At 40.1% G+C, this 23,893-nt stretch overlaps 1 protein-coding gene and 1 long non-coding RNA gene across 7 annotated transcripts in view; one reads left to right on the top strand and one right to left on the bottom strand.

Annotated features, from left to right (window-relative positions):
- Window positions 1-23,893, bottom strand: part of SAMD7 (sterile alpha motif domain containing 7) — a 28,512-nt gene that overhangs the window by 4,225 nt on the left and 394 nt on the right. For 4 of the 6 annotated variants that reach the window (XR_004956800.1, XM_036242808.1, XM_036242810.1 and 1 more), the window contains exons 2-8: window positions 18,742-18,847; window positions 17,030-17,156; window positions 14,037-14,161; window positions 10,572-10,650; window positions 8,564-9,189; window positions 7,445-7,566; window positions 1,981-2,091 (exon numbers count right to left, since the gene is read on the bottom strand). Coding sequence is in view for 5 of the 6 variants with exons in the window: in XM_036242808.1 (XP_036098701.1) it covers window positions 1,981-2,091; window positions 7,445-7,566; window positions 8,564-9,189; window positions 10,572-10,650; window positions 14,037-14,161; window positions 17,030-17,156; window positions 18,742-18,844 (1,293 nt within the window). In the remaining variant the exon portion in view is untranslated. Of the gene's footprint in view, window positions 1-1,980; window positions 2,092-7,444; window positions 7,567-8,563; window positions 9,190-10,571; window positions 10,651-14,036; window positions 14,162-17,029; window positions 17,157-18,033; window positions 18,166-18,741; window positions 18,848-19,840; window positions 19,921-23,893 lie in introns of those variants that run through there. The other 2 variants (XM_036242807.1, XM_036242809.1) reach the window with 2 other exon arrangements.
- LOC118617147 lies at window positions 5,427-22,318 on the top strand. The gene is made up of 3 exons (XR_004956802.1): window positions 5,427-5,939; window positions 9,955-10,062; window positions 22,212-22,318. It is a non-coding gene; the product is annotated as an uncharacterized LOC118617147 (long non-coding RNA).

Below are 23,893 nucleotides of genomic sequence, written 5' to 3'. Positions count from 1 at the left end.
GTGAGGAAGGTAAGGGTGCAGGAGGGTGGGGAGGGGTACAGATAATATAGGATTCTGGCGTTTACTCTGAAGAAAATTGGAAGATATTGCAGACTTCTGAGCAGAAGAGCTACATGGTCTGTGTTGTTATGGTCACGCACTGTATAACGAGAGGTTTCGGTTGACAATGGACCACATATACAATGGTAGTCCCATAGATCATAATGGAGCTGAAAAATTCCTATCGCCTAGTGATGTCACAGCCATTGTAACGTTGCTTTACTTGCATGTTTGTGGTGATGCTGGTGTAAATAAACCTACTGCCCTGCTAACTGTATAAAATTATAGTACATACAATTATGTATCGTACATAATACTTGATGAAGATAATAAACAACTATGTTACTGGTTTATGTATTTATTATGCTATACTTTTTATCATTATTTTTAAATTTATTGATTTGAGAGAGAGAGAGAGAGAGAGAGATCAATTTGTTGTTACAGTTATTTATGCATTCATTGGTTGAGTTTTATATGTGACTTGACCGGAGGTCCAACCCAAAACATTGGCATTATTTTAGAGTGTGCTATTTCTACTTCTAGAAAAAAGTTTCCTGTAAAACTGTATGCCCATGTTATGGTGACAGCATCCTCATACATCTCATGTTTATCGAGTCTCGACTGCACCATTTTCTCTTGTACTTGATTTAATCTTGTGTTTTGTGCAATAACATGCTGTGCAGGCTGGTAGCCTCGGAGCAATAAGCTATGCCATGTAGCCTGGGTGTGTGGTAGGCTACACCATCTCGGTTTGTGTAAGTGCACGGTATGGTGCTCGCACGGCGAGAACTGCCTGATGTGGAATTTCTCAGGGGTATCCCCCTTGTTAAGCTGTGCAGCACTGCACTAGAAGAATAACTCTTGACTGTTTTGTGAATAAGCTCTGGTTGGGTGAGGGCAGAGCGGGGAGAACAGTTAGAAAGCTAATGCAGGAATCCAATGAGAGATGGTGGTGCCTTAGACCAGAATGCACAGTGGAGACGGTGAGACGTGGTGTGCTGGCACTGGCCTGTTCCAGGCTGGAGGGTCAATTTTTAAAATTTTAGGAGGTTTGGAAGCCAGTTGTTAAATATGCCATTATTAAAAATTACATTATATAAATTTATAATTAAATACATTATATTATAATCTTGAATCTAACCTGTAATAAAATTAAATTATATAAATTTACAATTAAATATATTATATTGAACACTAAAGTAATAAGTACTTAAAACACATTTTACCTAATTCTCTTCCTATTATCATATATCATGATCTCTAGTGCTGAGGTTATTTGTGCCTATTCCATCCATATGGCAGTCTCAAATGGGGTGCTGCTACGCATCTCTTCTCAATTCTGTACCCAGTGACATTGCATTAAGAGTCTGTCAGCCACGGTGGGAGTATTTACACTACAGAAATGGACAGATGCTACAGATCTGGGTTCATTTTGTTTTTAAAGAAAGCTGGTTGTTAAACATATACCAGCACACCAACTATACCTAGGAATGTATGTTATTACCCCATCCAATGTTCCCAAGTTCCCTCACTTCTATTATGACCCCACCCACAGAGGGGGAAAAAACTTATAAAAAAGTTAAATAGGTATCATAAATATTACAACAAGATAAAAGTAACATAGTTCTCTCTTTTTTTTTTTTTTTATCCTCACCCGAGGATATTTTTCGATATTTTGTTCAGATAGAGTGAGAGGGAGAGAGAGAGAGAGAGAAACATCGATGTGAAAGCGACACATCGAGTGGTTGCCACCCGCACGACCCAACCAGGGCCGGGGACAAACTGCAACCAAGGTACGTGCCCTTAGCGGAAACCGAACCCGGGTCTCTCCGAACCGCAGGCCGACGCTCTAACCGCTGATCCAAACCGGCCAGGGCGGTAACATAATTCTCTTAAGCTTCATCTCATTAATTCATATTTGGCTATGAAAAATCACCATACCTGCGACTGGATCCTCAGTGCTGGCCCTAGCTTTAATCCCATAGTGCTTCGAAGGTGCTCCTCGGTGAGTAATGGCAAAGTTTCTCCATCAATTGCGTGATCTTTAAATACCTTAGAAAACACAAAAGATGTTAACTTTATCTCAATGTCTTTTAAAAAAAAATTCTTGTTTTATGTACAGATATCTTAGTATTGGAGGAAATGTTAAAACTGCTGGGGGTGACAAAACATTTTATAAAATGTTGTATTTCAGTTAGTCTCTCTTCTGTGCCTCAGTAGCACATTGTGCTCTTTAATGACCCTTGGAATACATTGTAATTATCTGTCTATAGAACTCAGTTCCAGCCTAGAATAGTTCATATTTGAGAGCAGGCCCATGTCTGGTTTACCAAAGTACCTGTCCTACAATGGCTGGAACGTAGTAGAAGACGTGCAATAAACTTTGCTGGACAAATCAATGAATGAACAAAGAGTCTGGATAAAGGGATATTGGTAAAAGCTGTCACAGACTAATTTCATCTCTCTTATTTACAGGTGCCCTGCTTTCCGTCTCCTGCCTTAGCGGAAGGTAGAGGGAGGAGAGGAAATTGCAGGTGGGAGCTGTCATGCGGGACCTTTCCAACGGGGCCTATTGTTCTGACTGTGCAATGGGTGTAACCAAGCCTTCCTTTCTTCCAGAAACTAGGAAGGCTGCTGGTGGACAAAGGTTTAGGCAGATAAAGAGATGGATAGAAAAAAACTGAGCAGACTGGTAGTACCATAATTTCATGATCTCCAACTTCAACCTCTCTGACAATCCTGTTTACTGATGAACTTTCTCCTCTTTCTGTTTCAAGCTTCCTTCATAATTCTCAAACTTTAGATATTACAAAATCCTCCCTTATGTAACTTTCATATTAAAAAAAAAAAAAGAAACCAGTAGATAAGAACTTTCTCTAATTTTATCCAACAAACCTAAAAACTCATATTTTCTCCCTCTGTTCTAATATGCGGAAGAGGGGTCCCTCACTGTTGAAAGACAATCTGTCTCTCCACGTCTGCTGTGGGTTCTCACCCCTCTCACTTGGGGTCTCACTCAGTAAATAATCCCCTCTCTGGTCTTCAATCTCTCCTCCTTGGCTGATCTTTCCCTTTGACATTTAAGCAAGTCTCCACTATCATAAAACAAGCAATAATAGTAATGAAAATACACAAATGCTTCCTCATTCCACTTCTAGACACTGGCCCATGTCTCTCAGCCCCTTTACAGCTCAGTTTCTCAAAAAAAAAGAGAGAGAGAGAGAGAGAGTTGTGATGTTCTCTGTTTCCATGTTCTTACTTCCCAGTTATTTCTCAGTCTTGAGAAGCCTGACTTCTGCCCTCATCTGTCCATCAAACCTGCTCTCCTCTGGGTCCTGGTGACTGTTGTTTCCAAACACATGGATATTTATCAGTGCTCATATTTCTTATGTTGCAGCTGCATTGACATTGTTGACTACTCCGTCATGAAAAATGTCCTTCCCTTGTCTTCATGAGGCTTCTCTCTTCTGGGTACCCTCTGCCCTCTCCTTTGCCTCAACTTTGTGGCTACTGTTTCTTTGTCCATCTTTAAATGTTAAAATACCTTAGGCATCTGAACCTCTTTGTTATTCCTGCATCACTTCAGTCTCTCCATGGGCTTCAGTGAGTGTCTTTCTACACTGCAGGCTCTCTCATGTATATCAAACTTAGAAGCCAATGATGGCAATTCTGCCTCTTAGATGGCACATTTATTGGCCAGCCCCACTGTTTCTACCTGCATCAAATTCCACTGTTGCTCATCTGCGGAGGCTTCCCCACTAGTCCGGCCACCTTCAACCTATTTTCATAAAAGTAATCTGAGTGATCCTTCTGAAATATAATGCTAATCACACCACTTCTGCCTAAAACCTCAACCGTCTCGGGATAAAGTCCTAGTCCACCTCTGGGTCTCCAGGGCTCTTTGTGACCTGGCCCCTGCTCCCACCCCAGCCTCTGTCTGGCCATCCTCACCCCTCCCCCTTGGCCCTGGCCGTCTCTGCCACTAGAAACTGCTCTCAAATCCCACTATTTACGACTCTAAGTTCTCTCTGGCTTCTAGTCCTTGCCTGAAAGTCCTCCTTTGCCTCTCTCCTGCCTCACTCCCTTCCTCAGCTGATAAACTCACCGGCAGGTCCCACTTTTGCCTCTTCTTCCCGCAGGGAGCCTTGAGGCCTCCAGTGCGCCCCTCCCAGGCCCGCGCCTGCCCTCTCACAGCACGTCCACCTGCTGCGGGATCACTTACGACTGTCCCTCCCTCGTCTGGACTACGGCTCCCGGGAAGAACCTTGTTTGCGCGTCTCCGCTCTGTGTTCCAGCCCGGAGGGCACGCCGCGGGGCCAGCTGAAAACTAGAGTCTGCTTGGGAAGCTTCCGCACCAGGAACTTTGTGTGCTAAATGTCTTAGTTATTTGCAAAATACATTTATTAAGTAATTGTTTCTTTTCCTATTTTAATGAAGTACATCACAGAATGGCTGATATAAATTAATTTAATTTGGACCTAAGCAAGAAAATTGACAGTTTGGGTTAGTCTTGTGGCCTTCTCTTGGGGAAATGGATGTGTGATCTCTCTTAGGTTTTTTTAAATACAAAGAGTAAATGAAGGATCTTTTTTTATCACCTTTAAAAACTCATAGGAGCTCTTGACTAGAAACCACATTGCCCGATATCCTCAATGTAATTATAATGGAAAGAGTTAGATGCATAGTCGCATACACATTTTTCAAGTACTTACTCTTTTAGCTACCTTGATGACAGTTTTATTTAGCTGCAAAATAGGACTACTACCGTTTCTTTGCAGAATTAGTATAGACTAAATGTAAAGGATAATCTCTACACAATGTGCCTAGTACAGTGCCTCACAGATAATCAACCCAACAAAGAATACGCATTCTGGTTATGATTTTTTATAAAGGAGAGAGCAATGTAGAAAAGGTTAGGTGAGTTGCCTGCTCACAGCTTGCCACTTTGAGAATTTAGAAAAAGATATAGTTTATGATTCTGAGCTAGGATCGTCCCTGCTTAAGGCCACTGCCATTCAGAAAAGGAGTGCTAATAAAAACAGTTAAATATATTAATGGGGGAGTTATTTCCTCATGTGTCTTTCCTGGGTCGGCATTCCAGTGAGCAGTGAGGGGACTATCAGGAAGCACCAAAGAAAGAGAAACCACAGGGATAAATGTTAGAGGTAGTTTGGCAGCCAGGGCCTGAAATGCATGAGGGCTGAACCCTCGGCCTTGGTGGATGAACCCTGGGCCTGAGGCAAAGACCCTGAACATGCCACTGTCTCTCAGAAGGTGTCTCATTCTCATTGTCACGAGAGCAGTTTAGGCCAAAAGCACCACGTACGTGTGCACATATTTTTAGTCACTTCAGTTACTTTTAGGAAGAGAATATTTTATCTGCTGAGTTCTTGGAACTAGACATTTACTTAGACAAACAAAATGTGCCGCAGGGTCTCCTGGATGTCCCTAAACAGTTGAGCCACCAACCCTCTCTCTACCTCTATTTAAAGGGGTTCATTTGCATAGGGGCTTGGGTTTTAGTTGTGGTTATTTTTTCTGAATTTCTCTTGCTATCTATAGGAGGCAGGTGGAGGGAGGTGGCTGAGTGGGCACCTAAGGCAGAGGGGAAGAAAGAGAGGGCGGGGGCAGTGGGTGTAAGCCGGGGCTGCGAGAAAACGCTGAAGGCACATTTCAGACAATGGCACGTGTGGAGTCGAGCACAAGCAGAGCTGGTCAGGGTCTGCTGCACCCAGCTGCTTCCAGGGGATGCTCTTGTTTCTGTACAGAACAGCGTCCCTCGCTGTGGTGGGGGCGTGCCCAGGACAGCAGCGGCCCTGTTGTACTCGTCTCACCAGTAGTCGCCAGGAGAAAACAGACCTTGATGAGGAAAACAGAGCAGGACTGGATCCTAAGCACATGTGAGACACACCTAGAAATAATGATTTCTGCTTCTTAGGGCAGGGTAGGGAGCACTGACATCCTGTTGGTGAGAGATAATGAGTCAGCAAAGGGTGCGTAGTCGTGTTTATGTGACTTCCATGTACCCACAAGAGGACATTGGGGATGATAAGGTTTGAAATGCATGTAACATTATTTATTACAAGAGTGGTTAATATAAACTGCACTTTGATGACTGGATCACTGACTGATTAATAATAATGAGAGCTCAAACAGATTCAATCCATCAGAAGTCAGCAATCCCAAGTATATTATACACGAGGCTGCTTGTTTCTGGCTGACCTAATGATAAAATTAGCATTTACTGAGTACTGACAAGGTGCCAGGCACTCCTTATTGCTTACAACAATCCTTTGAGAGTGTATTATACTATCCCCATTTTACAGGTGAAAAAATGAGACACTGAGAGGAGAGGCAACTTGTCCTGGATCACACGTCCAGAAAGAGGACAAGCCAGGATTTGAACTTGTACTTTCTGGTCTCATAAGCCACACTCTTAATTACTACTCTATATAACTCTATATAACTACTCTATATAACTTCTCCATAAGTCTCATAAACAGAACAAATAAAGAAAAGAATGAACAGCATTACGTGAAGAAAAATACTCTCAAACCAAGATCTAAAAAAAAAATTATCTCTAACATCATTTACTTATGATGTTGTTAAATCACAGTGTTCTTTCTTGCTTCCTTTAATATATAAATATATATATTAAGACAATGATATCAGATTTAGTAAGCACATTGTTGCTTGAAATTGTGTTATTAAATCACTTGAAAAAGTAAACTATATGCATGAAAATGTACCATTGACGTAAACTTCAAAAACTTGCCAACCTCTTTTTGTCACCAATTTTCCCATAAACATGAAATTAGTCTTCATTCCAACTATCCTGGCATTATTGGAATTTTTAAGAACATAGTGTTTATCTACTAGATAGAATGATATGTGTGTATGCAGCTTTGTATATTGTCCTCGCATGAACAAAGAATTTAAAAACAGTTCATCTCCAGCTTTTCAGATCTATTGCCTTCTTGTCCTTTAGAAAATGAAGCATATATGTCGTTACCTATTATGAGTAGCCTAAAACTTCTGGTACAGAAGTATCTGCCCCCAAAATGTTTGTTTATGAACAAGTAGGAAAGGTAGTAGACATTTCTCATTCTTTTTGCATCTTTGGTCTCTGAACCTCCTAATTTGGGGAGAATTCCCACCTCTCAGGAGCCTTGATGGAACAGAAATTAAACCCAAACACAGGCTTTCCCAGCTGGGGTGTGGGCATGAGCCCCCCCAGCTCTACCAAACAGAGGCTCCTGTCCCAGGGTAGCCAATGACATAAAACAAGGGGAGATTATTAGGAACCCTCTCTGAGGGGCAAAATGCAAATGTGACAGAACTCATTATAAAGGAAATATATTTAAAAGTAAGATACTTAAAATGAAAATACTTAAATTTAGGTCACCTGAGCATAGTCTGAACAACCCGGAAGGCCACTGATGAAGCTGTGTACATCACTCACGGTCCATTTCTGAATATCTTCATCCAAAGACAGAGTCGCCCTACTTGTAACCAGTATATGCGTTCCTTTAAAATAGAGAGAAAATTATTTTCAGGGGAAAGAGGGACCCTAAGAGTCCTACTTTATGTATAGTTTCATTAATGTCCTCCTATTTTATTACCATAGAGTGATCCCTTTATGTCAATCTACATGTAAACTGCTTAAAGGATGGTAAGAGTTATTGAGAGATGTTTTCTAAACAGTTAAGCTGCCTCCTTTCTTTTCCTCCTCTAGATCTTTAATGACATTATCCTAAGTAAACCAAGTTCCAGGATGGCTTCTCTCAGATCCAGTGGAAATGCCCTGTGGACTTCGTTTTGCAGATTAACACTACCATGTCCTATGATGTTTTGTGATTTATCGTGGTCTTAGGTGACACTTGGATTTAGCTGCATCTTCGTCAAAATAGCAAATTCACACTTTGTAAGAGAAGCAGCTGGTCTGGTGACTAGGTCATGACCCCCCCCCCCCCACACACACACAAACACACATATCATCCCAATCCCTGTGTTTTTAAATATTTTATCTGAATAAATTCTAGAAAACCAGAACTTATTTTCGGGACTGGGGGGTGAATAATGTGTTTATACTTTTAGATCAGAAGGTATTAACAGTAATGGGTACTGAAAATGAATGCTTCTGGCTTTTGGTTTTTTTTTTTACACTTAAATACAGATAGAAGTCATACTTTTAAGCAAATTAAATTAAGAAATTAACAGCAAATTAAATTAAAATTTTAATGAAAAATTCTGGTATGTTTGCCCATCCTTCTTCATACTTGCCTTCCTAACTTTTTGCTGTAAATTCTCTACATAGCAATATATAGAGATGAGTTTCACTGATATGGCTTCTTGGATCTAAAGTAAAAAAATGACTTCAAGAAGAAGTATTTTTAAATATGATTAACAAAAGGAAAGATAAAAAGAAGCGTCATGGTTTTAGCTCACTATGCAATTACTTAAGGACTTGAGGACCTGTGATTCATGAGAATCTGCCATTGGCTATTGGCACCTGGACACCCACCTGACAAAGATGGTTGAGGAAGTGGAGGGTAAATCCCATTCTTTTCACCACAGGCTGTAAAAACCTGCTCTGAACCCTCTCTCCCACTGTCCCAGGCCTTTGCTTCCATTGCGCCGCCGGGAGCTCCCCAGGGTTTTCTAAGGGTAGGCTCCGACTCTCCACAGGTGTTGGCAAGAACTGTCGTTGGCTTTTCATTGATTTTGCTTGACTTCTGGTTGTTGAGGGCTTCGGTTTCTGGGTCTTTTGCATACTCATCCTCTTCATAGGGAATCACATGGACCTGGTCGAGGGATTTTTCTTCTGCTTGACTTTTGGAACTCTCAGTATCACTGTCTAGAATTTTCTGATTCCCTGTACCTCTCCTGAGACGACGACATTTCTGCCCCCAACCCTCTGGGTAGCGTGGACCAGTTGCCACTAGCATGGGGTTTCCATGAAGGTTCCTGAGGGAGCATCTATGCAAGTTCAGGTCACTGGCAGGGAGCATGCTCCTGCCATGGCAGGTGGCTGGGCCAGCTGGGACACTGGGGCCATAGAGGAATGGTATTCCCAGACCTGCTAATCCCTTGGGATTCACTCTTTCTATTTTCCTTTGCTGGTAAATGGCATGCATTTCCATTTCCATCCTAGAACAAAAGAATGCATTTTACACAACCCAAGAAAACCAATAGAAGTAAAATTTTATGGTGATGAAAGGAGACTTGACTCTGGGTGGTGAACACACAAGACAATATACAGATGCTGTATTATAGAATTGTACACTTGAAACTTATGTAATTTTATTAACCAGTGTTACCCCAACAAATTAAAAAAAAATTTTAAGAAATATAATTTTAATGGCCCTCTGCCTTCCCTAAGATTTCACCTCTGTTTTTCCCATGAGTCTTCATACCACTTATCTGAAGTTTGTTGGATGAAATCTAAACAAACAAATTCCCCACAAAACCACTGGGAAGGAGAGTTTGGGGTAAGATATGAGGGTAAAGGGCATGGCTGACTCTCACAATGGAATGTCCAAGACCAGTCTGTAGAGACTCACCTCTAATAGATCTGACAAATTTAACAGTTTAGCCTGTTAAATTTATACACATTGTTACTATAAATTAATAAAGCAGCACAGGGAAATTTCTTGCCAGAGATTAATTCTCAAAGAAACTAAAATTCTGGAAGAGAATTTAAAACCCTGCCATACAAATTTAGTGGGACTCATGAACTGAAATAAGTCAATGCAAGTCTCGACTGTTATAAATTACTGCAAGTGGCAGGGGTTGGGGGAGGGGAGAAGACGGGCTTGGTGTTTTTGCATACTTTTCCTTGCTTACTGGTCATGACCTGGACCCCTTAGATTCAGTGATGAGAAAATTGACTCTGATGCCTTCTTTTCCCCACAGGCCACACCCCGGTCACTACCACTATCTTTTCCTTCTCCTGGTGGCTAGACCTGAAGGCCACTGTTGAGTTGACATGGGGGCTGCCTGGACTCTGCGGCACTGTCTGAGGTGAGATTGGCAAGCTTGGCTCCTCCCTTTGGGCAGAATTGAGTTCATTTAAGACAAAAATGCCAACATTAATTTCAGAGGAATCACAGCTAGGCATTTTCATTATGAGACACTGACAAACTATTACAGTCTGTAAACTTTGCTTCACTATGTAATGTCTAATCTTGCTTTTATCCTTAACCAACATTTGTAAATGTATGTATATGTTTCTTTTTTTGTAATATTCTTGAAATATTTTTGTAAGTGATAGTAGGTGATCAGAGTGCGTGTGTATATATATCTATATAGACAGAGGTATATACAGATATATACATATATATTCATTCAGAATGTATTTATATACACAAACATAGCAACATACACAAATACAACAATTTACAAAGATTGTAAATGAATGAATGTATATAAAAGTATATATAACTATATCTATTTACCTATCTATCTAAAACAAATGAATAAACAAACAAGTGAACAAATAGAAAATAAATGAAGCGAAATTGTCACTTTACCTGGCAGTATGCTGCCTTTGAATCATTTCATTCCTTCTGGCCATTGCCTTCAAGGATTCGGGTGGTAAAATGCCCCAACCTTAAGAAAGAAAATCACCATCTCACCCCACAAACAAATTAACAACACCCATTTGAAAATAATAAAATAAAGCATAATGATTAAAATAGTAATTGCAAAACACCACCAGTTGAGCACAATGTTGTAACAGTATCATTGCTCTTCAGCATCTTAGAGTCATGTTGGTGAGGGTATCATGATAACACTAAATACTTTTTTTTCTTTAAGGATGAGTCTCCTGATTAGTGACATTTCCTGCCATCTTTCAACAGGAAAAAGATAAAATAAACTGTAGATCTCTTGATCTCTTGCTTTTGAAGTAAACATTGATAGCTGGGTTTTTTTTCCTTTGGTGCTAGAGAAATTAGTTGACCTTTTTTTAAAAAAAATGTAACTAAGTGCTTCCTGATGCACTGAAATCCCTGGAAGTAAATGCATTAATTAAGAGGATAAAATATATAGTTCTCTATGTGGACCTTTTGGTGTATCTAAGGAAAATCCTTTTTCTGAAACCATGTCAATGGAGTTGGACAGCAATTATATTATTTGGTGTGTCAAGCTGCTAAAATGTCTTGAAATAATGGCAGCATAATCAGAGTTCAAGGCTCTGTTCTTGCCTAGCAACTCCACGCTATATTGATTTTTCCTCCATTTGCACTCCTAATGCACTTAGGGTTCATTCTGCCGCTTCTCAAACCATCTATGGTGAGAGCATTTTTCTTTTTAAATTTCCAACTCATCATGGACCAATACTTTAAAAAATATATAATAAAATGAAATTTTAGAAAATTTAAATAAAAACAAGAACAAATACAAGAAACATATTTTTAAATTATTAGAGTAAAAGGCATAAAATCACCCTGTCAAATTGCTATTTAAAAATTTCTCAGCCCTTACTCTCTATTTATACATTTATTTGTACCAACGCTTCACAGACCAATGCAGGTCCACAAAGTATATTCTAATAATAATAGACACACAAATTGTACTTACTATTCATAGTTTTGGTCAACTATATTTGTATTTGTGTAAATCTGTTCTCTCCAAAAAGAGAGTAAGTATCATGAAGGCTAGAACTACTTTTTATACTTACTCTGTACTAAGCTAAACTATTAATAATAACCTATCTTGAAATAAACCACACTATATCCTTTTTGTGGTGTTCTATCATTTTTAAAAATCAGAGGTTAGATGACGTGACCTCTAAAAATCCTCGAATGCAACATAACAGTCTGAGGAACAGGGTAGACCCAGAGATATGGAAGTAGGGTACAGACTGACAACCCTCAGAAGAGGAGGAGGCGGGGGAGGGAAAAGATAAACCACAGAACTTATATGCATGTACGCATAACCAATGGACATGGACAACAAACCTGGGGACGGGGTGAGGGGGGGACGGGGAGGAGGGTGTCAATGGGGAAAAAAAGAGAAACATCTGTACCAAAAATAAATTAATAAAAAATAAAAATAAAAATCCTCTAATGCTAAAGCTCTATATTTTTATAGTTGAGTAGCTCCAAGATATTCTCCTTTAAAGTGCCAGCTCACGGTGTACTGCCCAAGGATGCAGAGAACGACCATGTGAGAAGTCCAGTGTAGAGAGTACAGTTCTAATTACCTAGATTTCAGGACTTTTTAAAATCCAAACTCATCAAACCTATTCCAAATTTCTTTCTTTCCCAAATAAGTGACCTCAAACTTAGTGCTGGTCTAGCTGTAATAAGTCACTCCCTACGTAACACCCCATTTTTAAAATAGACCCGTCTTAATTTTAATTTTGCTAACTTAGAAGCTCAGTTTCTATAGAAGCGAGGCCCTACCTTGCCTTTGCTTACTTTCCTACACATTAGCCTTGGGGTGGGAGACCTGGCCCATATCCTCAGGACAGGTAATCAACCTGCCTGTTTGTATCCAAATATTGGCAGTTTCTGAATTCTTCACTCTAAGAAGGACACTCTGAGTCTGTGGTCTATTTGTTGCCTGTAACTACGGCAATCGATTTATTGGGTTCTTGCTGCCAGATGGAACTTCCATCCAGAATCAGCTGTCTTATTTGGTCCTCAGGCCACTCCAGTGTGGGTGTTAGTTTTAAATCTGGTCCTTGTTTGGACACCCAGTCTCACTGCAGTGGATCCATGCACTGCGGAGCTCAAATCCAGACAAGCCAGTGTCTTCACTGGCCCTGGTATCAATCATATTTCTTTTTGGGTCAAGTTTCTGACTCACATTGTTCTTGTCTATTAAGACTTGTTGGAATTGGGAAGATGTATCAGTTTGATCTTCAATATGATGAGGAAATTCTAGTCTCCTACTCTTTCTTGAGCCCCCACCAGTCATGTTTTCTCTGTTGCCATTCTACTGCAAGGGCTCTTACGAGATCACCAATGACCTCCACTTAGCCAAATCTAATTACATGTTCTTAGTCCTCATCTACTTAATCTATGAGTGGCATACTGGACATAGTTGCATAATCTTTCCTTAAAATATTTCTTCCCTTGCCTTCCTGGCCTCCATACTCTCCTGGGTTTCCTCCCACTTCACGGTTGGTCCTTCTATCTCTCCCTTGTTTATTCCTCGACATCTTCTCGACCCCATTGGTATGTCCCAGGGATCATTCTTTTAACTTCTATCCATACTCACTACATAGATCATCTAATCTAGTCTCATGTATGCTGATAACTTCCAAAATTATATTGATAGTGTCTCCAGAAGTCCTCCCTGGACTTCAGCTGCCTTCTCGACATCTCTCATTGATTGTCTATTAAAGATCTCAATTGTAATATGAGCAAAAATGAGCCTATGATATCTCTCCTGTCCCAAGAACTCTGTTCCTCTCATAGTATTCCTCAACTCAGTAAACAGTAACTTTACCTTTCTGATTGCTCAGACCAAAATTTTTTATATCCTCTTGAACACTCCTTCTCTCACATCTCATATCTAAACTGTGAGAAAATCCTGTTGTTCCTACCTTCAAAATAATTATAGAATCCAACCACTTCTTACTGTTCCTACTGACACCACCCAGGGCCAATCCATCATAATCTATTGACTATTCTTATAACCCATTTACTCCCACCAGTTTATCCCCAGAACTTTGTCCTATTAAGTTTGTCCCCAACATAGCAGCCAGAGTGGTCCTGGTAAAATATAAGTCAGACCATGTCACTAACTTGTTTAAACTCATTAAAAGTGTCTCCCTCTTGATCAGAATAAAAGGCAGGTCCTCACTTGACCTATCAGGCCACATATAAACTTCCCCAAGCCCCTTTAACTCTCATATTTTATCTCCTCATGACTTCATCAGTTCCTTACATGTAAGATAAGACAGGTAGTAATATTGCAGATTTTCATGTTATTCACCAGTAAATTGGCATCCTGCAGCCATGAGAGCCATCGATTGCTCATACCTGAATAGATACAGTTGGACATCATGTTTGGCATATTTGCATTTGGTAGAACAGAGGATCCAAATTGGGATGGAACACAAAATTGTCTTGAGTCAGTTGGAGCTATATTGGAAGGCAATAAATCTCTAGGGAAAATATATAAAACAGATAAAATGAGAATGGAATTGTACAAAATTTCCACTGCATAAGCAATGAGATTTTTTATTGCTATATGAAATTCTATTATCTCTTCCCAAAATGAAATACAAAAGTCCTGCACTCTCTATTGGTTTAAGTAGAAATAGGGTAAAAAAGATGAGGAAGAACTCTACTAAGGAAGGAGTGACCCAACTGACAACAGAGAAAGCAGGAAAGAAAAGTTTTAGGGATGTCTGAATGAAAAGATCTGATTTTCCATGACCAATATAGTGTTCCTGTTTTTTAAAAAATTATTTAATGACCTCTGAACTTTAAAAAAAAATTTTTCCCTTTATTGTTATTAGAGAGAGAGGAAGGGAGAGGGAGAGAGAGAGAGAAACATTGATGAGAGAGAACATTGACTGGCCGCTTCCTGCATGCCCCCCACTCGGGATCGGGCCCACAATCTGGGAATGCGTCCTGAGCAGGAATTGAACCAGCTACCTCTTGGTGCATGATCGATGCTCAACCACTGAGCCACACTGGCTGGACTGACCTCTGAACTTTTTATTAGTCTCCTGCCCCCTACAAGGAATTCCTTGTTTCTGCTGCTTTAACACCTCAGAACTTTGTGTCATTAACCTCAGACACCACTTTGCCATCCACAGTCCTGTGGGTGATGGTCTTTTGGGTGGATTGCATGGAGTTGCTGTTACCTGGGGTATTATCAAAGCCCTCCCCTTCCTCCAGCTGGCAGGGGTAGATGGCAATCTCAGCTTCCAACTTGACCTTGATGTTCAGCAGAGCTTTATGCTCCTGGGGCTGCCCCTCTGCCCTGGTATGGGCCAGCTCTGACTCCAGGTGCAGCAGAATCCTGTTGAGCTGTTCCATCTGTATGGCATAGTGCATCTTCATCTCCCTAAAACTGTTCTCCAAGCTGCACTTCAGATTTCTTATAAAGTCCAGGTTGATCTCCAAGGACTGAACTGTACACCTCAGCTCTGTGAGTGTCATCTCAGCAGCTTCTATCAATGGTCTGTGAAATGACCACTGTGGTGCTCTCCTCGATATGCTGGAACCAGTACTTGTCTAGTTTCTCTCAGTTCTTCTGAGCCAGCTTATAATATTGTGCCCGATATCCACCATTATCTTGCTGAGGTCTTGACATATGGGAGCATCCAACTCCACAGTCAACCCAGAGTTAGCAATCTGGTTTGGTAGACCATTTGCTTCCTCCTAGTGGTTCTTCTTCATAAAGAGCAGCTCCTTCTTGAGAGTTTCACTCTCTGTCGTGTCTCTAATTGAGCCAAGCAGTATTGGTGTCATCATTAACCTTTCGAAGCCCAATGATGCCATTCTCCACAGACTGGTACACAGCCAGCTCTGTCTCATACTTGACTCTGAAGTCATCAGCAGCAAGGCTGGTATTGTCAATCTGCAGAACAGTGCCAGCATTGTCCACAGAAGTTGCAAAGATCTGAATCCTCACATCCTCAATGGTCTTGCAGTAATGCCTCCAGTCTCTGACCTGGGGTCCCCTCTTCTCCAGATGTTCAAGGATTTTGCTCTCTGTCTCCAATTATCAGCCTCCACACTCCTTATCTTCTCCAGGTAAGAGGCCTGGTGGTCATTCAGGCATTGCATAGTCTCCTTCTCACTCTAGATACTCCCTATGCCTGCCAGGTCCCCAGACCCCCAGCTGCCTCACTCGTTTGTGGGGTGGAACACGAAGATCCAGGAACCTGAGCTCCCAGCACCTGCATAGACTCTGAACACACTGCTGGCCAGCCTGGCTAGTGGCTGGGTGACTGCATGGAACTCAGGGTCTGGTAATTGGTGGAGAAGCTGGAGTGGGTACTAAGCTAATGTTTAGGAAGGAAGATGAAAGGCCAAGTCTCAGGTTCAAGCCACCTCAACATACTCTTCTGACCACAACATGTTTTACTCATTTACCGATGTTTGACTTGGGTTTTGCTCTCTGGAACCAAAGTTTGACTTTCTGGTAGATAATTTATTTATTTTGCCAAACTTCAGTGGTCTCTAGAAGTCAAATTTATTGTTCATACTCCATGAACAAGATTAAATAATAGATTTTTACTTTCTCCTCAAAATGTCAAAATATTCTAAAGAAGAAAAGATAGGAAATTGTCAGAGTGTGCAACATAAATACTGATAATGTCACTTTTATTGAAAAGAAATAATTGTTCTATCACAGGAAATCCAGGGCACCCAATTATTATGAAGTAAATTACGTCCCTCTAAATCCATATGTTAAAGTCCTAACCCACAATGGGACTGTCTTTAGAGATAAGGCCTTTAAGGGGTAATTAAGGTTAAATGAGGGCAAAAGTGTAGAATCATAATCCAACAGGAATGGTGTTCTTATAAGAAGAGAAGGAGATACCAGGAGTGCATATGTACAGAGAAAAAGTCCCTGTGAGGACACAGCAAGAAGATAGCTGTCTGCAAGCCAAGGAGAGAGGTCTCGCCACAAACCAACCCTGCCAACACCTTGATCTAGGACTTTCAATTTCTAGAACTGTGAGAAATAAATTTCTGTTGTTCGAGCCACTCGTCTGTGGTATTTCATTATGGCAGCTCTCACAGACTCTACCAGTGTTTGCTCCGGCCAATGCCTGTGACATAGTAAAAGTGCTTGTAAGCTACTTTATGAGTATGTCAAGCAGGCCTCAAAGGGGAAAGGATGGGAAGTGTGTTGAAGGTACAGCCGGCAGAATATCTTGACATGAATTACTGCACCACAATTCACTGAAATAACATTAGACCATAAAACAACACTGGGATAAAAATCATTCAAAAACTTAATTATTATCCATGTTCTCCTTTGACCATAATATTGTTTTGGAAAGAAATACCTATCCACAGTCGGAGGTTCAAATGGTGAGGGAACCAGGGGGATCTTTTGCTGCTGTGATGCTGTCAATAAAGGGTTCATGGCCATCGTTGGGTTTATCATCAATACCTGTTGCCACTGATGGAATTCTAAAAAGAACCAGATATGTATGTTAACAAATAATTCTACTTTTTGAAAAATATTTGAATTCTTCTTAAACACATGAACATCTTTTGTATTTTTCCACCATTTGGGAAGACTAGCTGCACCAAGCTTTCTGTTACACAAAAACCTCTCCATTGTAAGCACCCAGATACAACTGTAGAACTTGGTGTTTTATGCATGTGCCCCTGAAATTTGTTGCAGAGTCCACAGATAATAGCACACCATGCTACAAGCAATAATAAAATTAAACCTGTCTTGCAAGATTCCAGAAATACCAACTTCCTCTCTTACAACTTATTTTGATTTGTATGTTTCTAGAGGTAAAAATGCATACACTCTTCTTCATGTTCAATCTTTGGAAAAATCTTCCTGTTTAGTTGATAAGATTAAAACAAAAAAGAAAGGGGATATCTTCTTATGGCTAACAGTATATTTAATTAGAAAGGATACAGGCTGAAAGCATGAGACTATATATATGTATATATATTTTTAATCCTCACTCGAGGACATTTTTACATTAATCTTCAGGTAGAGCTGGAGGGGGAGAGAGAGAGAGAGAAACATCGGTGTGAAAGAGACACACTGATTGGTTGCCACTCACACAACCCCAACCAGGGCCGGGGATCGAACTGCAACCGAAGTACACGTGCCCTTGGCCAGAATCGAACCCAGGACTCCTTGGTCCGCAGGTGGCATTCTTACCGCTGAGCTATATCGGCCAGGGCAAAACTGTATTTAATTAGAATAGGTGACCAAGTCATATTCAAACATACATAAGCACAAGGATTCATGACTGAATCTTCAGTGCCTAGTAATAAAAAAAAAAGAGACCCTTATTAGGGGGATAATAATTTGCCTTACCTTTTTTTGTTAATTATTAATGTCCTTTGAATAATTTAAAATATTTAACAAGTACTAGTGAAAGAGGTCATTTTAGCTTCTCCTTCGTCCTCAGTTGTCACTCAAAAAAAAACCCCTCGAAAACCAAGATATCTACAACTTTTGAAAAAGAAGGAAATTAGGAAGAAAAATTCTGCTTTTCAAAGTAGTGACTACCCCTCTTCCTCACACAATCCAGCTCAGGGAAATGCCACGGAGATCAGCCACCGAGGACACGAGACTGTCTTATTTGGGATTCCCCTTAAGCAGGCCTTGAGACAAGAGCTTGAGTGCAGGTAGTTTATTTGGGAGGTGACCCCAAGAAGCCCACATGAGGGAGTAGGGAAAGGGTGAGTTACCACTGTGGGCAACCAGTGCTCAATCCTGCTAGAGATCTTCTAAGAAACCTTGTGGTACACACCTGAGACATGACCCAGTGAAGGACAAAGAGTTGGCTATTTACCCATCCATTTCTGACAGCACACTTCTCACTCACATCTGGGTTATGCCTGAGCCTGATCCAAAAATCTTCTATGGTGCAGGAGTAAGCCTTCAGACTGAGAAGTTGAGCAATGCAGGAGTTTGAGGTAGAAAATGACCTTCGGGGTTGCAGGTGAACTCAGAAGTGGGCCAAGGGGACATGGGATAGGGCAGCAACAGGGTCTAGTGCAGTTGAGGCAAAGTAGTTACCTTCCAGTGTCATTCCACTAGATAATCGGCACAGATGCCTCCCGTCTGGACTGCCAGGTTTGCCAGGCACAAGCATATTTCTACGAAGCTCTGGGGGGTCCATTGTCTGCAACAGCACAGCAGGATATTTTTCACTGTTAGTCACATGTTCAATGAAATAAGTGGAGAATACAGGGCTATCAAGCTAATTGAGATGAAGAAATGAGTCATCAGAGACAAGTCTCATCTAAGTTAAAGCCCTTCTTGGTACCATATCTGTTCTGGATTCTATGGTTCTTGGGTCTGCCTTTCACTCTTTTTGCAATGAGTTGAATGTAATCTATAAAACTTAGTTACACTTTTTGTTTGTTTTTAATCCTCACCCAAAAATACTTTTCCATTGATTTCTTTTTAGATAGAGTGGGAGGGAGGAAGGGAAAGAGAGAGAGAGAAACATCGATGTGAGAGAAACACACTGATTGACTGCCTCCTGAATGACCCCACCTGGGGCCAGGGATTAAACTCACAACTGAGGTACACGCCCTTGACCAGGGATGGAACCTGTAATTCTTTGGTCCAAGGGCCAGTGTTCTAACCGCTGAGCCAAACCTGGCCAGGGCTTGTTACACTCTTGATATGGTAGTTTATTATTATCAAATCAATCCACCAAGTTTTTACTTAAAATGTAAATTATTTCCAATGTCTAAGGAAATATTCTTATGTCATGGAGGTCTCTGGGGAGGACACTGAGTCGTTGACATCCACCACACTAAGTGTTATGATTCCAGGCTCTGCTTGGCTTTCCTAGTTTCTTTTCCTAGTTTCTGTGGTGAGCAAGTGCTTTGTTACCTGTCACTATCATATCTATTACTGCCCAGATTTTCATTAAAAAACACATTTTATAGACTGAATGCTTATATCTCCCCACCCACAGGTTCCTGTGTTGTAACCTAATCCCCAATGCGATGGAGTTTGGAGGTGATTAGGTCATGAAAGTGGAGCCCTCATGAATGAGATTAGCACCCTTAGAAGTGAGACAGCAGAGATCTCCCTGACCTTTCTGTCACATAAGGACACTACAAGAAGATGCCAGTCCATGAACCAGGAAGAAGGTCCTCACCAGACACTGAATCTGCTGGTACCTTCACCTTGGACTTCCTGCCTCCAGGGCATCTGTGTTTATAAGCCATCCAGACTGTAGTCTTCTGTTACAGCAGGCTGAATGGACTAAGATAACTTTCTGTCACGATAAGCTTGTTATCTTTTGTTTGCCAATATTATATATATATATATGTAAAATAACTTTATATTTATATTTTTAGTTTCACAGAAACATTGAGTAGGTACAGAGAATTGCCATATACCTCCCCCCCACCAATGTATAGCCTTCCCCAGAGTGGTATATTTGTTACAACTGATGAACCTACACTGACACATCACCATCACCAAGAATCCACAGTTTACCTCAGGGTTCACGCTTAGTGTACATTCTGTGCGTTTTGACAGATGCATAATGACATGTATTCACCATTATAGTGTGATACAGAACAGTTTCAATCCCCTGAGCCAAATTATATTTTAAAATAAATACTATCAGGACACTTTCAAGGAAATATTCTGGGATTGACTATATGCTTCCCTTTATTAGCTGGATAGATACTTGAAGCTCCAAATCTCTGTTTCTACATATACACCATTTCAGAGACACTGAGTCATAGGGTCAACCCATGAGTCTTTAAATACTAATTTTCCCATTTTCTGAATATCCTTTTATTAAAAACAAAACCACACATGTAGACAAATTATGAACCAAGGTCACTTTGCTATGGCAGATGAAATGCTCTTGAGTCAAAGTGCAGGCTGAGAGACCAGTTTTAAACGCGGAGCGTGTCTGGTAATCCCAACTGCGGGAGTGCACTGGTGCTCAGGTCTGCATTCAGCCTGGATTTCTCTGACCCAGAGCTCTAATCCGGGATGCCCAGCACTTTAGGAGGATGAGGACTCCTTAATCTCTGTCTTCAGACTCTTACCCTCGACAAACTCCTTCAGGCAGCACACTGGCGACTTAGCTAGTGCTAATTCTGTCTCAACTGATTAGGGCAGTAGTAGTAAGACATGAACTTCATGAACCAAAGCCCTTGCCAAGTCAGCAGGTATTTACTGAACGCCTGCCTGGTGCACAGTAGCCAGGTGCAAATTCGATTATATTTCAGTTTCTCGCTGGCTATACTATGACCATTCGTTAAAGTAAATGCAATTTGAGTTTGGCCAAGTTTTATTTTGAGCAGTTACATGGAGAATATCTGTTGCATGTATGATGCATGAATTCTAGGATATATTCATTTTAAATAAACACTTTTTAAAATAGCTGCTGTATTTGGTAAGTTTTTACATTTAAAAGGAAGATCAGTAGGATCAAGTGTTTGTACAATTCAGAGAAAAAGAAATATACATTCTTAAATTAAAATTAGAACATGATATCCTTAGAGGTCTTTTTTTAAGGTATAAAACAACCCCCAGTATCTTCACATATTCACTGTTTTAGGTGTCCTATATTAAAGTGAGTTATGAAAAGCATATTAATGCTAAAGCACATTTCACACTTCCTAAAGTATATTTTAATTTTTAAAAATACAAATGGGAATTAATTTTTAAAACTAGGAAGGCCAAAAGAGCTGCCCTAAACCATTTCATTATCAAATACTTCTAACAGAAAAATTAGCTGTGATAAGAGGTATAATGTTAATTTCTCATAGCTGTAGATAGAGTGTGAAAAATCCATTTTTATATCCAATGTGAGAAAAAATTTAAGAATAATTATATAAAATATCATGTAAAATAGAAATTATTGTATCAATATTCAGAATACATTTGTTAATTGAAATAAAATTGAAGGCAAGACTAGATGAATAAATTGGCATAAAATATTTGACTGTTCTAATTGTAGAATCACATATTTCTTGAGAAGATTGCAAGGGAATTCTAAAATTATCCAAACACTCATTTCAAGTGGAAAACATAGTTTAAAATATCTCCAATCCAAATGTGCATCACAGTAATTTATAACAGGACACATGACATTGCTCCTTAAAATTTGAGTGACCAATGTCACCTTCAGCCCCTATCCCACATCTTCCGCAGGGCTTCTGCCCATCCCTGGGGGTTCCATCCTTGCAGGCACTCTGTCTACAAGTGTTTGCCTTGTGAGGCTCCCAGTCCATCCCATGGCTCACTGACCCAGAATGCAGTCCATATCTTGAACTGTCCACATAAAACCACGCACAGTGTGCAGCCGACTTTAACTGACATCTTGGCCAATTGGAGTGGGGTGTGTCAAGAACAACTTAAAATTAAACATGACTTTTCCATTGTGAAACATTCCTTTGGGCAATTTTGACAAGTCACGCTCTGGTTTCTTATTGTTTTCTTTGACCTTCTTTCAGCTGGTACCCCAACAACCCCAAACCAATTCCTCCTACTTTGTTTTGCAGAAGCCTCTCTAGACCCTCTTCCAGACTCTGCTCTGAGCCTCTCCTCAATGGGCCTTCCACTCTGGGTCACTCTGGACTCCCTCCCTACCCATCTTTAAGAATAGGAGGTTTGGAGAGTTCTTTTCTACTGGTTTGAAGTATGTCACTAACATCCTACTTTAGAAGGCAGCTAGACTTAATTTTGGTTTTAAATAACAATAAGCGCTATTTCTGTTATTCTAGCACAGTACAAGCAAAAATGAGTTATCACTGTAGCACTGCCAACAAAGACAGTTAATACAGAAGCATTTGGCAGTGGTCATAAAATATATTTCGCTTCTGCTAAAGACGTGCTTTAACACTTTCTAAATGCACCACTTCACAGTGAATATACCCTGCAGTGTTGGTGAAGACAGAGGACACGTGCAGGGTCCTCGCCCCTCATTTTCACTCTGGGAGCTCATGGTCAGTAGATCCACTTGTGCCTTCTTGAAATGTGACGTTCTAGGCACATTTGCAGATAGTGGAACACAAAGGGATAAACCTTTGACATCATTAAGCAAGTAGAAATATGTGATATCTTTTCTGCTTGAATGCAACATAATTAATGTGTTACTACAGTTTGTATAAATTATGTTCACTTTCTTCAAAAGATTGTGAACCAAAACCTAATATATATAAATCTTTACATAGACCAAAGTGAGAGTCTAGCAATACTCATATAATTGAACTGAATTTTAGGTACTTTAGATCATTTTTGAGAATGAGTTAAGTATACTCTGCAGCTGTAAGAAAGAAAGATCTCTTATCCTTTGAGACGACATGGAGGGACCTGGAGAGTATTATCCTAAGTGAAACAAGCCAAGCAGAGAAAGACAAATATCACATGATCTCACTTATTTGTGTTATATAATGAACAAAACAAACTGATGAACAAAACAGACCCAGAGACATAGAAGTAGAGTACAGACTGACAAACCTCAGAAGAGGGAGTAGCAGGGGGAGGGAAGATAAACCACAGAACTTATATGCATGTATGCGTAACCAGTGGACATGGACAACAAAGCCGGGGACGCAGCGGCTGAGGAGAGGGGTGGGGGGGGAGATTGGGAGGTGGGTGTCAAAGGGGGAAAAAGGAGAAACATCTGTAACAAAAATACGTTAATAAAAATAATTAAAGAAGAAAAAATAAATATTAACATGAGAGATTGTTTTTCACAATTATGATTGTTTGTTCCTCGATGTTTTTTCCAAAATTTTCTTCTCTGATACTTCATGGTCTACACATCATGACAATTTTTGGAATATAGTTATCTGCAGTAGTAGGAGTCCATTACAATAATAATGCATAGTAAATATATAACAGTAACACACAGAGACACGTCCTTAATATACTTGAAGATGACAAAACACTTAAATTTATATACAACTTTAAACTGACTTTATCTTTTAAAAACTTTCTTTTACTTTTACTGGAAAAAAAAAAACTAAGGCAAGGCAGTATTTATTTCTTTATTTGGCATGAGCAATATATTATCTTTGCTCTTTAGTAACTTCAGCCAAAGAAGAATTTATTAGCTAACATACTGCTAGTAATGGAGCCAATAACATCTATAGATAAATATTTACATAAATTAATTTTTCCAAAGTGTACTGTGTTTTATTTTTATATTGTACCCACCAGTGGTTATAGGAGGAAAGCT

Source organism: Molossus molossus, unplaced genomic scaffold, assembly GCF_014108415.1.
Source record: "Molossus molossus isolate mMolMol1 unplaced genomic scaffold, mMolMol1.p scaffold_m16_p_5, whole genome shotgun sequence".
Lineage (NCBI taxonomy): Eukaryota > Metazoa > Chordata > Mammalia > Chiroptera > Molossidae > Molossus > Molossus molossus.
Note: the sequence above shows the minus strand (reverse complement) of the source record. Positions and strands in the feature narration are given on the sequence as shown.